Source organism: Palaemon carinicauda, chromosome 31 (genome assembly GCF_036898095.1).
Source record: "Palaemon carinicauda isolate YSFRI2023 chromosome 31, ASM3689809v2, whole genome shotgun sequence".
NCBI lineage: Eukaryota > Metazoa > Arthropoda > Malacostraca > Decapoda > Palaemonidae > Palaemon > Palaemon carinicauda.
This window is the reverse complement of record NC_090755.1, coordinates 80048367-80063712: the sequence shown is the minus strand read 5'-3', so window position 1 is coordinate 80063712 and position 15346 is coordinate 80048367. Positions and strand designations below refer to the sequence as shown.

General features: G+C 35.4%; 1 protein-coding gene across 1 annotated transcript in view; it reads left to right on the top strand.

Annotated features, from left to right (window-relative positions):
• btv (beethoven) overlaps positions 1–15346 on the top strand; it is a 231462-nt gene that overhangs the window by 51821 nt on the left and 164295 nt on the right. The window contains exons 9-20 of the mRNA XM_068355462.1: positions 317–473; positions 4496–4688; positions 5171–5398; positions 6093–6325; positions 6460–6556; positions 9026–9234; positions 9580–9793; positions 10077–10310; positions 10436–10638; positions 12526–12722; positions 13120–13325; positions 14446–14643. Coding sequence (XP_068211563.1) covers positions 317–473; positions 4496–4688; positions 5171–5398; positions 6093–6325; positions 6460–6556; positions 9026–9234; positions 9580–9793; positions 10077–10310; positions 10436–10638; positions 12526–12722; positions 13120–13325; positions 14446–14643 — 2369 coding nt within the window. The remainder of the gene's footprint in view (positions 1–316; positions 474–4495; positions 4689–5170; positions 5399–6092; positions 6326–6459; positions 6557–9025; positions 9235–9579; positions 9794–10076; positions 10311–10435; positions 10639–12525; positions 12723–13119; positions 13326–14445; positions 14644–15346) is intronic.

The following is a 15346-nucleotide window of genomic DNA, read 5'->3' as shown; positions in this document are numbered from 1 at the left end:
TTTTTTTGTCTGTTTTGCCATGTGTGCATAATTTCCTATACTATTGGCAGTATCGTAGAGTTTTGAAAGATTGCCTTTTTCAGTTTCATTTCACATCATTGTGACTTTTTGTGACAAGAGAAGTATTACACATATCCTCAATTTTAGTGCTTTTATATTATAGTATTTCAGTTACAGTTATAGGTGAATATTAAGTTCTTTCAATTTTTTTTTGCCGTTCTGCTTATGTAAATTATCATCACTAGTTTGTTTTAGTCACCCACCCTAGGAATGGCCATAGGTACATTAAACTAACTGTAATCTTTTTTTACTACAGGTAAAACAGCTGATGCTCTTCTAAGTGATTTGAATGGCTATAGTGAGCTGAAGTCGAGCATAGCAGAGTTTATAGAAGAACTGGATGAGTACCATTCTGATCAGTATGACTCTTGGTCAAGGGAAATGCTGCAAAGGATAGAATCTGAAGAATTGAGGTAATTTCTGTAAAATTAAATTAGGAAAATACAGTAGATCCTACTCCTTCTGAACCCCTTTGACTAAACTTTTAACAAGAAAAGATGTCATATTTTTAGACAGAGGACAATTTTGATTTCTAACCAAACTAATAAAATTAATTTGTTGATGATTTTCAATTTATATAAAATTCCTGGTTGAGTCCCTTGTTAGGCTGGAGGAACATAGAGAGTAGAGGTCCCCTTTTTTGTTTTGTTTCTTTTGTTGATGTCGGCTACCCCCCAAAATTGGGGGAAATGCCTTGGTATATGTATGTATGTATGTATGTATGTATAAAATTCCTTGTTTTTTTTTTTTTTACACTTTTTAAAGTTTTGTATGACGAGCACAACCTTAAATGTCTGTAGTCTTGTCCCGATAATACTGAACCATCTTATACCAGTGAAAGATGTTTTATTTTCTGATGTAATGCTTGTTTTTTCTTACAGAGAAGGAAACCTCTAGTCTTATTACCATACTTAGCTCTGAGAATAGGCAAAATAGATCAACTCAGCTTATGTTCCCCAAAGCCTTCTTTAAAAGATAATGTTTGTGGCTCATTTATACGTTTAGCTGGTGTCAACTCCAACAGGGAAAGCTTTAACTGTGAGATTTATAATCAAAAGATCATTTTTAAGGTTCAAAATTCAAAACTATAGAATATAGAAAAAACACACCAAGATTTAAAAAAAATAGGCCTAACTACTTGAGATCTTTCCATATTAAAACCCTAGATACATCCATTATCATACCTGAAATGGTTAAAAGTGATCAGATGCTTCAGTAGAAAATTAAGGGCTGAAAAGGTAAGTTTCTTTTCATAGACTGGGAAACTTTTAATTTTATCACTATTATCTAAACTTGTCCTGGTCATTTATGCATTTCTAGATTTGCACCAGTCATGGTAAGCATTCCATTGTCTTTGATACAGACTATTGGTAAAGTGTTCTTTGGAACTTATGGTAGACAATTTAGAGGGCCATGAAAGCCTTTATTTTCTGAGACTGGGAAACTTTTAATTTTATCATTATTATCTAAACTTGTCCTGGTCATTTATGCATTTCTAGATTTGCACCTGTCATGGTAAACATTCCATTGTCTTTGATACAGACTATTGGTAAAGTGTTCTTTGGAACCTATGGTAGACAATCTAAAGGGCCTGAAAGCCTTTATTTTCTGAGACTAAGTTGATAGTTATTATTGTTATTATTATTACTATCCAAGCTACAACCCTAGTTGGAAAAGCAAGATGCTATAAACCCAGGGGCTCCAACAGGGAAAAATAGCCCAGTGAGGAAAGGAAATAAGGAAATAAATAAATGAAGAGAACAAATTAACAATAAATCATTCTAAAATAAGTAACAATGTCAAAACAGACATGTCATATATAAACTATTAACAACATCAAAAACAAATATGTCATAAATAAACTATAAAAAGACTCATGTCCGCCTGGTCAACAAAAAAGCATACAGTTAAAAATAGCATGTATGGGTTTGGGTGAATTGCCTTCAAAATTGATTGTCTATGAAGGTTGCTTCCATTCATCAACCCTCTCAGACACTCTAAATAACAGAGAACACAGATCTGTAAACTGTTTCTGTTGCGGCATAAACCGTGCTACTAGCGACATCCTACTTTTTGTAGAAATTCTGTACTTTTTTGTCACCTTATGAATCATGGTGGACATGGAGAGTGAAAATGCGTAAAGGTTTAGATTTAACCACTGTTGTAACATAGTAACTTCACATTAAGGCATCCACAACTGGTGAACAAAACATCTCTATCTTTTTGTTCTGTGATGTAACAAACATGACTACGTTTGGTTGACCCCACCACTTCCAAAGTCTTAGACATACTGACATGTAGAGATAATTCATTTGGAAGAATTTGACTTTTCTGCTTAATTGATCTGCTAAGATGTTTAATTTTCATGGGATAAACATAAGAAGGGTTATTTCTCTCAAACTCCTTTGGTTCTGGATGTAGACCAATGCTGTGGTATGCTCTGAAAACCTCTCCACAATTTTTCCTACCATAAGTGGTTTCTGGTTCAGAATCACCTTGAATATCACTAGAAGCTCCATGCCATTTTTTTTTTTTTTTTTTCCCATGTCCATTTCCTGATTGACGTAAAAAAAATCTAACAGTTGCTCCCCCTCCTTTCTGTGATGAGAGAGTTCTAGTATTTTTCCAAGAAAACTTCGTGAGATGATAGATTACGATCATCTCACCAACTCAGCAGTTGAACTTTAGGCTCTGTGAGATGATCTCAAATTTATAAAGCACCGTGCGTTATCATAACCTTTATTGAATGGAGCACTAGAACTGCTATATTTGACTATAAAAGTCAGGTGAGGGTTTGAAGTAGGGCAGATTGGTATAGAATTACTGCCTTTAACAGAAAGCTCACTGACCTTCTTAGATACACAAAATTAGTTAAAAGTTTATGAAGCTCATCACTATCAAACTAGACTCGGTAATTGTTATACTGTTTTGGAGTACAGGGTTTATTTTATTGTTGGAATCATTCCCACTATAAGAACTAGCCTAGTTTTCTCTGGATTTTGTCCTGAACAGAAAGCAAGTTTCCATTTATACTTTGAAGTTTTCAGTGAGGCCTTCATACACTTCACAATAGTAATCTAAATCACGATATTGACCATGACATGACATAAAAAGGGAATGCTGATAAAGATTGTCCAGAAATAATTCCCTTTAACAATCTATGCAGTACTACTAACTAATCCAGAAAAGACACCATTGAAAGCAATAAAAATCTAAATCTGAACACTCTGGATGCAGAGATTGAAAACAAAGGCAGTATACTTTGGCCAATCCATTGTTTTATTACCATTAACCACTAGATTGAATCATTTTCTAAGTAGTGGCCTAGGTCATTGTAGGGAAAGAAAACTGAAAATTAAGGGATTTTGACGAAGGAAAAATCTATTTCTGGGGAGAGACCTGTGGCGCCCGGTGAAAAGTCCTTCTTGTATATCTTTTCTGATAAAACCTTCCAATTATACCAGAGAAAGATAAAAGCATGGAATGCTGAGGTTACAACCCTCGCGCGAGCACCTTTTGGGTGTCGTGTATAAAGCAAAGGCGCGTGAAATCCACTATTCACAGGCTGTCTTCCATTTAGTTAATTCCTTCGTCAAAGGGATGGGCCGATACAAAGGCCCTAGACAAACCCCCATCGCCGCACCACCCACGCCACGACGCGAGCGCCATCTGAACATCATCCTTCTTTTTGGAATACAAAGTGTTGAATTGTTTTGTTGTGCTCTCGGTCTTTTTTATCAATCGTGGATTTATTTTGTCATGTCCGAAGCTCCATCTTCACACATTTAGGGGTACAGTAAACCTCAATATAACCGAGCCTCCAGAGAGAAGCAATATGTACATCAAATGGCCATTATTGGTTGGCTTGCTCAATCAAAATTGCTCTAGTAGACATACGCTGCCATTTAAATAAAATACTTTTTTAGTGGGGCATTGCTATGACAGTGAAAGAAAAAAGCAAGTTTTAGATTGTAGGGCAAATGTTGACATTCAGTTAGTTTCGAGAAGGAAACGTTGTGAACCTTAGGTGCATGTAGAAATTCTTTTAATATCAAGATTCTGTTTTTCACTAATTTAAAAGCATATATTTTTTCACTAATTTAAAAGCATATTTTTTTTTCACTAATTTAAAAGCATATTTTTTTTCACTAATTTAAAAGCATATTTTTTTTTCACTAATTTAAAAGCATATATTTTTTCACTAATTTAAAAGCATATTTTTTTTTTTCACTAATTTAAAAGCATATTTTTTTCATTAATTTAAAAGCATATTTTTTTCATTAATTTAAAAGCATATTTTTTTCACTAATTTGAAAGCATATTTTTTCACTAATTTATAAGCATATTTCTTTTGAAGCCCAGTGCTAGTTTAGAAATATCACATGTTGGTCTGAATACAAAATTGATTCATATTAATAACAATGTTTATTTCCAGTTTGGCCACAGATTCCCCTGTACTGTCATTCAGTAGCAGTCGACGACTCAGAGTAAACTATAATCCTCGTCTAGTTGGATTGGTTCGGGAGGTCAGCCAGCTATCTATCTTGGGACATAAGATACATCCAGACATCATCAAAACAGCAAAGCTAGCGCAGAAGTTTATGAAGCAAGCAAAGGCTTTGGAAGAAGTAATGTTTTGATTTTGCTAGAATTGATGTTGTTACATATGTACTGCAATATAGAATACCGTATACTGTAGATTGTTAATTATATTAAATATTGTATTTTATTAACCCCTTTACCCCCAGGCTATTTGGAAATTTCCAACCCTTAGCCCCCAGGGGGTTATTTTTTTCCCAGCACATTTTGCAGTATATTTTTTTTAAATTGCTCTAACAGCCTTAATTTTTGTCATAGAGAGGTCAGGTTGGTCTCATTCTCTTGGAAAATGCCTGAATTTTCTCAAAAAATTATCATAAATATGAAAAAAAAAATTTTTATAGCATTTTTTTCCAAGGACGTACCGGTACATCCATGGGGGTAAAGGGATGGCTTTTGTGAAACGTACCAGTACGTCCTTTGGGGGTAAAAGGGTTAATTATATTGAATATCGTATTTTATTAAGAAGTTTTATTTAAAGAATTTTGTTTGACAAATGTATGTTTTGCAGATTGCAAACTTTCATAATACTATTGGAGACCAAATGATACCCTCTCAGCGGCCTATGATGTTAGAGGCAGCATTGGCACTGTCTGGCTTGGTGAAGGAGCAGACTAATTTAACCTGGTCGAACACAGATGCATTAGATGACTATATTGGCAGGTTAAAGACTGCTACACACAGATTAGCAAGAGAGAATAAACAGTTGGCACAGTGTCACTTGATGATTAAAGAACGTGTAAGTCAGTACTGTTCTATTTTATGTTTTAAGTAGAGAAATGAGTTAGCGGCTAGAGTGGATATGAATGTGTTGAGGTGGTTTGGCCATGTTGAGAGAATGGAAAATGGCTGTCTGCTAAAGAAGGTGATGAATGCAAGAGTTGATGGGAGAAGTACAAGAGGAAGGCCAAGGTTTGGGTGGATGGATGGTGTGAAGGAAGCTCTGGGTGATAGGAGGATAGATGTGAGAGAGGCAAGAGAGCGTGCTAGAAATGGGAATGAATGGCGAGCGATTGTGACGCAGTTCCGGTAGGCCCTGCTGCTTCCTCCGGTGCCTTAGATGACCGCGGAGGTAGCAGCAGTATGAAGCTTCATCTGTGGTGGAAATGTGGGAGGTTGGGCTGTGGCACCCTAGCAGTACCAGCTGAACTCGGCTGAGTCCCTGGTTAGGCTGGAGGAACGTAAAGAGTAGAGGTCCCCTTTTTTGTTTTGTTTCTTGTTGATGTCGGCTATCCCCCAAAATTGGGGGAAGTGCCTTTGGTATATGTATGTAAGTAGAGAAAATATATTTGTGCTTGAAAAGAGAAAATAAATTAAAGAAGCATTATTTGTTCTCTGTGAGAGAGTTACTAAATTCAAAACCTATTGATAATACTGATTGTATTTATTTACAAATCTTTCTTTAATTTTGCACCTAATATTTTTCATGACAGGTATTGAAACTCATGAACACAGATTTGTTACGTCACCAACCTCAGTGGAAAGAGCTTTTGAAGGAAATGCGTTCAATTATGCAGCAGTTGCAGGAGAAAGGATTTGCTGACCAGAAATCCTGGTGTTCCCACTGGGATAGGCAACTTTATAAAGCACTTGAACATCAGTACCAGTTGGGGATTGAGGCCCTAAATCAAAACCTTCCAGAATTGAAAGTGGAGCTTACCTATAGGTACACTACAGTATAGTAGAAGTAATTTTACGTTTTAATGTCAGGAATCGATATATAGATTACTGCCCAAGATACTGTAATGTACAGTATATTGAGATTATGTTCCAATTTGAATTTATTTTTTTTTATTTCAGACAACAAAGGTTGCAATTCCGACCACCAATGGAAGAAATACGTATGAAGTACTTTGGACAGCTGAAAAGATTCCTTGCAATCCCCTACCAGTTTAAGGTATGACCCACTGATAATGTATTGCATGTATGATTATTTCTATGAACCTTCCTAGGCATTAATATTTTATCCTTCTGAAAGCTGGCTAAATGTTGACTTATACCCTAAAACTAGTAAATTTTTCTTTTTTTTTTTTCGTTTGCAATAGCCCTGCCCCTTTAATTTTACATTGGGGTCATATGGCAGCTTATAGAAATACTACCATGTGTGTAAACCGTACCCTTTGTCTTTCAGTTTTCGCATCGCCACTTTTTAGTTTACTACTTTACCTGCTATCTAGGTTGTGATGTTGTGCTAGGAAGTTTTATATAAACTGATATTAATGGCGACACAGGTTCCTCGCCCAGAAATAGATTTTTCCTTCGTCAAAATCCCTTTAATGGTTACAGCAAAGGAGATGTCAGTCTTTTGGCTTATGTATATATCTTCTTGTGATGATTGTTGCTGGGCTGTAATAATCCTCATTTTCTTTGTGTCATGTGGTAGGTGCAAATTTTTTATTTGAATAACCATTGTGAAGAGTGTAGTTCTCTTTTTGTTCCTCCTCATATGAAGGCTAACTCAAGATGTGCCTAGTGGTTCTGGTGTGCCAGTCAGTAAGGATCCTGTGGCACACAGCATATTATAAGAGATGGTAACCTCTCCTCGAACCTCGCTCTCTCAAATTACTTCTGGCCTTTTTATTGTAAAACCTTCGCTTTATGTGACCACTGAATTCAATGTGTCATTTGAAGGCGAGGTAATTCCAGTTTCATCTCCATCGTCGTTGGAACAAAATGTTTGATCCAACAATGAAGAACAAATTATTACTGGTGAACATATGGGACGATTCTCGTCTTTTGGCTGAGGGTATGTTGTCGGAGGCAAGGTTTACGTATGTTTCTTTTTTTATGGATGCCTCCCAAAAAGTGTGGGGGTTGAATATGGATTTTCTTCATCTGCCAGGGAGTTGGTCAAATGAAGAATCAACACTGCATATCATTTGCCAGGCTCAAGAATCTTTGGTGATAGGAAAGTGTTTGGCAGTGTATTAAAACAACACGATAGCACTGGCTTACATTCAAATACATTAGGGAACCAGTTTGCAATACCTGCTTTGGAGAGCGGAAGTTCTCTTATCTTGGAGTATACTGCGGGTATAAATCTTTCTCGGTTTATTCTGGCGAAGTTGAACATATTGAAGTAGGATTTGCTTGGCAGTTCATGCTACCAGTTTCATTCCAAAGACTTTGGCTGCCTCAGATGCACTTCATGTAAGGGGCATTGCCAAATCAGACTAATAATGCTACAGATTTTGCAGGGCCAGAGCACATAGGTATTAAGGAAGGTATGAGAAATATTAGATATGAAGAGGTCAGGGAAATATATAGAGTGGATGAGTGCTGGAAATATAGTGAAGAAAGGATTATATTAAATATAGGGCAGGTACAGTTATTCACACAGCCCACAGTAACCCACTGGGATTATAGTAGAGACTACCCAGGCCAATACCAACCCCAAACATGTCATCATGAAGCCAAGAAATATTAATTTTTAGCTGCCCCAGCTATGCCAGCTTAAGAAAACTGTAATACAGTATAGGCATCAATACTAAAGGTCGTTAGCCAATGTTGAAATGTGTACACTCTTAGAATGACGAAGTATTTAGCAAAGGCTTGCACTGGAGGTTTGAGTTTAGTTACAAAACTTCTATATGCAACAAAGGTCTCCATGGGAAACCTAAAATAAGTGGTATTACCGCTGTTCATTGTCTTGTTATTGATTATTATTTCAATCAGGATACCGTACTGTGTATGATTCTGAGATTTCAGTTTTTTTATGAAAATCCCTTTACTGTAGATTCAGTTGTTGGAGAGAAAAGTTCATGATTTTTTTCTACTCTTTAGCTAAAGTGATTTATTTGAATTAATTTGAGTGCAGTAGTAGTGCATGGGACGGACTGAATACCCATTTTTCATACAGTCGCCTTATTTTTTACTCATGACATTTCTAGGGATGAATACTAAAGAACTTAACGAACCACTTTTATGACCCATAGCCTTAGGGTTTTGATGCGCTGCCCATTCTTTGCTCTAATGTTATGATCATTCACCTCTACAATTGATAGCGAGGGTTGAGGTCAAATATTCTCTTGAAGATATCAAGTTATAATGGAGAAAGCACACTAGATTTAACAGCAATATGTTGACATCCATTGAATATTTTTTGAGCTAATGGATTCAATAATGTTTGTTCTCCATCCCATACTTGATGAGTAGTATTTACTCTCATTTAGTATACTTGTTTTACCAGGATTAGTAGTTTTCAAATATATTTACAATAATTATACAAGTTTGATATCATTGATGACTAAGAATTGTAGATTTCCTTAACCACCTGTGTTTACTATACTGTAGAATAATGAGCACAATTACTTGTTCATCTGGCACTTTGTACAAATAGTTACATTTTCATAATTCTGTTTTACAGGGAGTGAGTGAAGTAAATGATAACCCAATTTTTCCAATTATCGTTGAACGTAATGCTCATCGCTTTACACAACTTTTTCAACGAGCAGAAGAGTTGTTTGAAAGACTGGAAGGCGTGAAGGATAGATTCATGGACTTGTGTGCTCTTGGTTCTTGTGATATTGAGGATCTTGTTGAGACGCATTGTAAAACGTCGGAGGAATGGGACAGGTAAGCATGCACGGGTTTATTTTTTTTTTCTATTTAAACTAGATGACCGCGGAGGTAGCAGCAGTAGGGGATTCAGCATTATGAAGCTTCATCTGTGGTGGATAACGGGGGAGGGTGGGCTGTGGCACCCTAGCAGTACCAGCTGAACTCGGTTGAGTCCCTTGTTAGGCTGGGAGGAACGTAGAGAGTAGAGGTCCCCTTTTTTGTTTTTGTTTCATTTGTTGATGTCGGCTACCCCCCAAAATTGGACAAGTACCCTGGTATATGTATTCATGATAAGAGGTACTTTGCATCTAAAACTTTGGACTGTATTACGAGATTTAACGCTACCTACATTATTTTCAGAAATTTCCGAGCTTCGAAGTCAAAGGGCCAAGAGATTGGGAAACTTCCAAGTATAGAGGAAAAGATAGATTGCTTCAGTGTCAGTTTCCAGCCATTACGTGTTGAATTGGAGATTATGAATCGTCGTTATTGGGATATTCTGGTTCAAGGACTTCATAATGCTATAATTAGAGATATAAATACAATTGAAAAGTTCACAGAAGATGCCATTGAGGTTTGATTTTTTCTTTATTCTTTTACTTGAAATATTGAAACAGGGAGATTAAACAATTCTTCTGGTATACTTTCAGTTTATATTATTTGAACGGAACAAAAGTACACAATCTTGTAGAATGTAATATATTTTACAAATAAACGCTATAGTTTTCTTCCTCACGATCAGTAAACCTCTTCAGCTTAAGAGGATTACTGTTCAAGCAGATGATGAGTACTTTGCATGTTTTTTAAACCTTCTAAAATAGAATTAAAAAATAAGAGTTATGTTTTGTTATTACCAGGTCCTTAAGAGGCAGCCCCAGAGTGTAGAAGAAATTGCACTGGCAAGCAACAAGCATTCAGAATATGCAAATTTAACCCAGGATATGGTTGAACTGTTCAATGAAGCAGAAAAGAAAAACAAGATATTAGCTAGTTGGACCAAAGAGAGGGTAGAACAAGTTTCCAAGGTCACAATGCTGTGGGACAACTACCAGACGCTGATGGATAACCACGAGCAAATTGTGTCAAAGCAGGTACGATAAAGATTTTCGATTTTAGAGCATCCAGTTTTTTTTTTATTGTTAAGGCTACTGCAATATTTATTTTTTAGTAAGGTATAAGTTTTTCTAGGTCTTGTAATAAGTTTTTATTTTGATAGATTGAAGGAATAAAGAGCAACTTGGAGAGCCAGACTAACAATTTCAATAGCGAGATTGAAAAGTTTGGATTGCGGTGGCAGCAGCTTCAACCACGGGAGGACCAACTAGAAGGGGATTCTGAGCGCATTCAGGCAGCTATCACAATCGTTCGAGAGAAGCGCTTTGAATGGGATCAACTAATGGAAAATAGGGATAGTTTGAAGTAAGTATGGGATGTGGAAATGTATGAAATCCATCAAGACTGATCAGTGAATGGTAATTCTGATAGTTCATGTGATAAAAATTATTACAAATCCAACTATATTACATCAGGAAAGTTATTTTCTAGTACTGTATTATTAATAAAATTAATTATTCAAGTATTTTTGCTGATAATGGTCTGTGCATAAAGTGTTCTCTCTCTCTCTCTCTCTCTCTCTCTCTCTCTCTCTCTCTCTCTCTCTCTCTCTCTCTCTCTCTCTCTCTCTCTCTCTCTCTCTCTCTCTCTCTCTCTCTCTCTCTCTCATGTGTTAGTTGGAATTCTAAAACTCATCTTAGTAGAATTATCACATTCTAAATTTCCTTCTAAGTATTGGGATTTTATGCAGCATTGTCTCTTTTTAATTTGTTACAGTTCATCTGTTAATGCATTATTAAGTTTGCAAAGTAATTAAAGTTTTGTACCTTGGCTTTTTGTTGGGGGGTGTGATCATTACTCAAGGCTCCTTACGACCATTTAACCTGGTTCAAATCATAGTTCTGTGATGCATTAGAAAGATTTATCAACTACCAAATGATAGAAATTTGTAGTTGAAAGGTAGTAGATTCATCTTGTGATTATTTAGAATATAAAAATTATATCTGTTGCCCAAAGTATAGAGTTTCATTATTGGTACTATATATTTTGTGATTTATTAGGTTTACTCCAAAAAAGTTAAATCTTTCCCCCGTAAATGCAAAATTTTATTGGATTTATTAAGGATCCGTGTGAAAATTATTCTACTTCTGAAATTATTTCATCATTATTTGTTCCTATGCATATACTGTACAAACCTTTCGTCCTTTTAAATTTGGAATCTCTTCAGTGGAACTGGAATGGCTGTTAGAATCAATAATGAGGTAGTTAAGGATTGGTCGTGAGTGTAGGTGAGTATTCCTGCCCACCCTCTTGTCAAAGTGTATTATTTGAATCTCCCTTCATGCTCTCTATGTCTGTGGTCCCAGCCGTGTCTGTATTACGAGTGCTAATAAGTGAGCCTCCTGCTTCCGCTATAACAGTCTGCCCTGGTGTTGTGGTTCCTGTTGTAGCAACCAGTGTGGTTCTCCCCGTAGGAGGCTTTTCTGCAGTGGTCCCTCAAATCTATCAATTTGTAGCAACTCTTTGCTTGCAGATTCTGAGGAGGATGTTGGTAAGGGAAGAACTGATTAATTTGCTTTCCTCTTTCAACTCTTCTTCCTTTTCTGATTTTGATTCTAACACTTCATCAGAGAAGAAGTCATAAGAAGCCAGGAAGGCCAGTTGTAGTTGCAAGTACGGCTCTCTCCGACACCACCTTTCCCTTTGTCTTCAAGGCAAGTATGGAGGAATGTTGAATGACTGACGTTTCTTTTTTTTTCTTTTCCCATTATTTGGGGATGAAGCTTTCATACCGATTCACGCTGAATCTGACATTGATGCTGGTAAGTTACATTTTTGAGATTGGAATTTACATGGAAGATAGTGAACCAAGCAGTTTGGTTTTAGCAGGACTTCCTACAATAAGGGAGTTTCCTTAATTCAAAAGACAAAAGGTTTATATATGTGTTGGAACAAATAAAAAATTTTAAGTCATTTTTATTTGTCCTAGCTGTACAAACCTGAGTCCTTTAAAGTTGATCTTCCTACCTCAACGACTTCAAAGTCCTGAGCTGAAAGTCAAAAGTGAAGAGTCTTTACCACTTTAACTACCTTGTTAACCATTATAATGGAACGTTCCGTATTTTAAAAGATTCAGTTTTCTATAGCTAGGAAAAATACAAGATACCTTTAATTTTTTCTCTATCAACTTCCTTTGTTGTTTAGTTGGCCAACTAACATAGATCTTTTTTTGATACATATTTACTAACACAGAAAGGATTATGAACACTTTGGAATGGGTGAGCCATATTTTCCTTTGTTAGATGAAATAGAGGCAGATCTAACAAAGCATGAGCAAATATGGGGCCTCTTTGATGAGTTCAGTTCCAGCATGGATGAATTTTCCAACGAGGAATGGATTGTTTTCCGAAGCAAAACTTACAAATTTGAAGAGTTCTTAAATAATTGGGGTCAGTTGAAGAAGAGTATTTTTGCACTCTAAATTTGCATTTTTTGCACCTGTAAAATAACATGATATATTTTCTTTTATTTATTAATTGCTTTCTACTAATGGAAAACTTTAGGTACTTTCTATATTTAAATTTGCATTTTTTGCACCTGTAAAATAACATGATATATTTTCTTTTATTTATGGATTGCTTTCTACTAATGGAAAACTTTAGGTACTTTCTGTATTTTGAGTTTGCTTTGTGCCTCTGTTTTGTATGTCAATTACAAATTTCATAATTTAGTAAGGGTATTTTTAATTGAAGAATAAGTATTTGTTCTACTATTTGGATAAAAAACTTCAGTAACAATGAAAATATTGTTTTAGAAATACTCCTATTGCATTTCTGAATAATTCAGGTGAGAAATTGCAGTCTTCAGGAGAGACTACTCCAGTTACGGTTAGATTAATTCATGAGCTGGAAAAATTTCGAACAATGTTGCCTGTGTTGAAGTTCGTTAGAGGAGAAGTATTTTCTGAGAAGCACTGGATTGAAATGTACAGTCTACTGGGAATGCCTTCAAATATTGCAATTGAAAAGTTGACTTTTGGACATTTCTTAAAAGTAAGTGTTACTCAGCAATGATAATAAATTATCACAAAACTTTTGATTACTATACCATCTTGTTTGAAAGTTTATTTATTTTAATTGCTTTCCATCATAGCATCCCATAATAGTTAAAGGATAGATTTTCATCCTTTTAGATGACTAGATTGATAACATCTTAACCTGTTGAGCCCCAGGCTCTTTGGAAATTTCCAACCCTTAACCCTCAAGGGGTTATTTTTTCCCCAGCACATTTTGCAGTATATTTTTTTTAAATTGCTCTAACAGCCTTAATTTTTGTCATAGAGAGGTCAGGTTGGTCTCATTCTCTTGGAAAATGCCTGAATTTTTTAAAGAAATTATCAAAAATATGAAAAAAAAAATTTTTAATGCATTTTTTTGCAAGGACGTACCGGTACGTCCATGGGGGTAAAGGGATGAGTTTTGTGAAACGTACCAGTACGTCCTTTGGGGGTAAAAGGGTTAATCTGTTGAGCACCAACCTCTCACCAAATGATCTGGCCCTCAGCTCCTTGTCCTTTATTTGGACATTTTACTTAACTTAGGATTAAAACTCTCCAAGATTGAATTTACATTCTTTTTATTGTATCACTGATTTTTTTCCTTTTGATCGGTATATAATGGTATATATTATGTAAAATTTTCATATACAGTATATAAATGATGAAAGCAAGAGCAAAAAATGGTAATTACTAATCATAAATTGTCCTTTGGTGCCGAACGGAGTAGTTTTCACTCGACATAGATTTCGTCGCATGGCGTTCAAAGAGATGATATTTATTATGAAAATTCATTAAGGGTTAGCTTTCATATTTCTATATTTAAAAAACCAGAATATTATAGTTCAGAAAATTATAAATTGTTCGAACTAAGTTTGTCTACTTTACCGTCATATTACAAAGAATGCTAGAATAAAATGCTGATTAGGATACTGCATACTGTATTTAGTTTTCTATAATAATTTAATATCATAGAAATTTTCTTATACAGTAACTTCTAATTTTTTACTATATCTTACTTGTTACTTGGTTGTCTTGCTACGAAAATATTTGCTAAAGAGACACAAGAGTCGTAAGGTATTCCCGTTTCTTGAGAGATTTCCTCATGCTGTCAATAGGTACGTGATGCGTTGATTCAACACAAAGATGCTTTGAAGGAGATGAATTCCAAGGCTGCAGGTGAAGTGGTTATAAGGCAGGCTCTAGGCGAACTCGATGTTTGGGAAGTTGATGCTCGATTTACGCTCTTGCCTCATACAGACTCAGGTGGTCATGAGGTAATGCTCATCAAGGAATGGAAGGATATTATTAACAAGGTGAATATGAATTTAATATTTTGAATGATTTTATATGTTTCTCTTGTTATTTGTCAACATTTGGTTAAGGAAGAAGTTTTATGACAAATCCATCAGTCATAACTAGCCATAATTCATAGTTTGTATTTGAAGTCTGGTTTTAATGTGTTTGTTTTTACCAACTTCTCATGATGTTAATATCGTAAAGTCCTGTTTTATGCACTGTAATTAAAATCAGGAGAAAACAAAATCCAAAGTTATATGTCAGTTATTGGTATAGCTTTCAGAAGAAGCTATTGATGTACATGAAAGGATTCATAGCAAACATGTCTCCCCAATAACAATTTCAGCACTTTGTGTAGGAGTCTTAAGACACCATCTAAAAGTTTTTCTTTCTCCATATTACAATGAAGTCCCCTTCTGGGTCAGTTGTTGTATCTACAAGTTGTGAATAAGCTGCAGTACAGTTGAACCTCACAATAAAAGACTTAGAGGGGAAGGGCTGCCCATTATATTAAAAATATTTTCCAAAACATAAAACAAAGCAAAATCATACTATACTGTATGCAGGACTACTACTGTATATAGGCCCAACACCTTTAACTTTACCTGGGGTAACATCACAATTAGCAGCTGAGATTAACACTTTTGGGTTTCACTCGTGGATGACAATTAAAAAATGTAAATTAAATGAAGGTCTCAAAAACAAAGATCACTGTAAGTG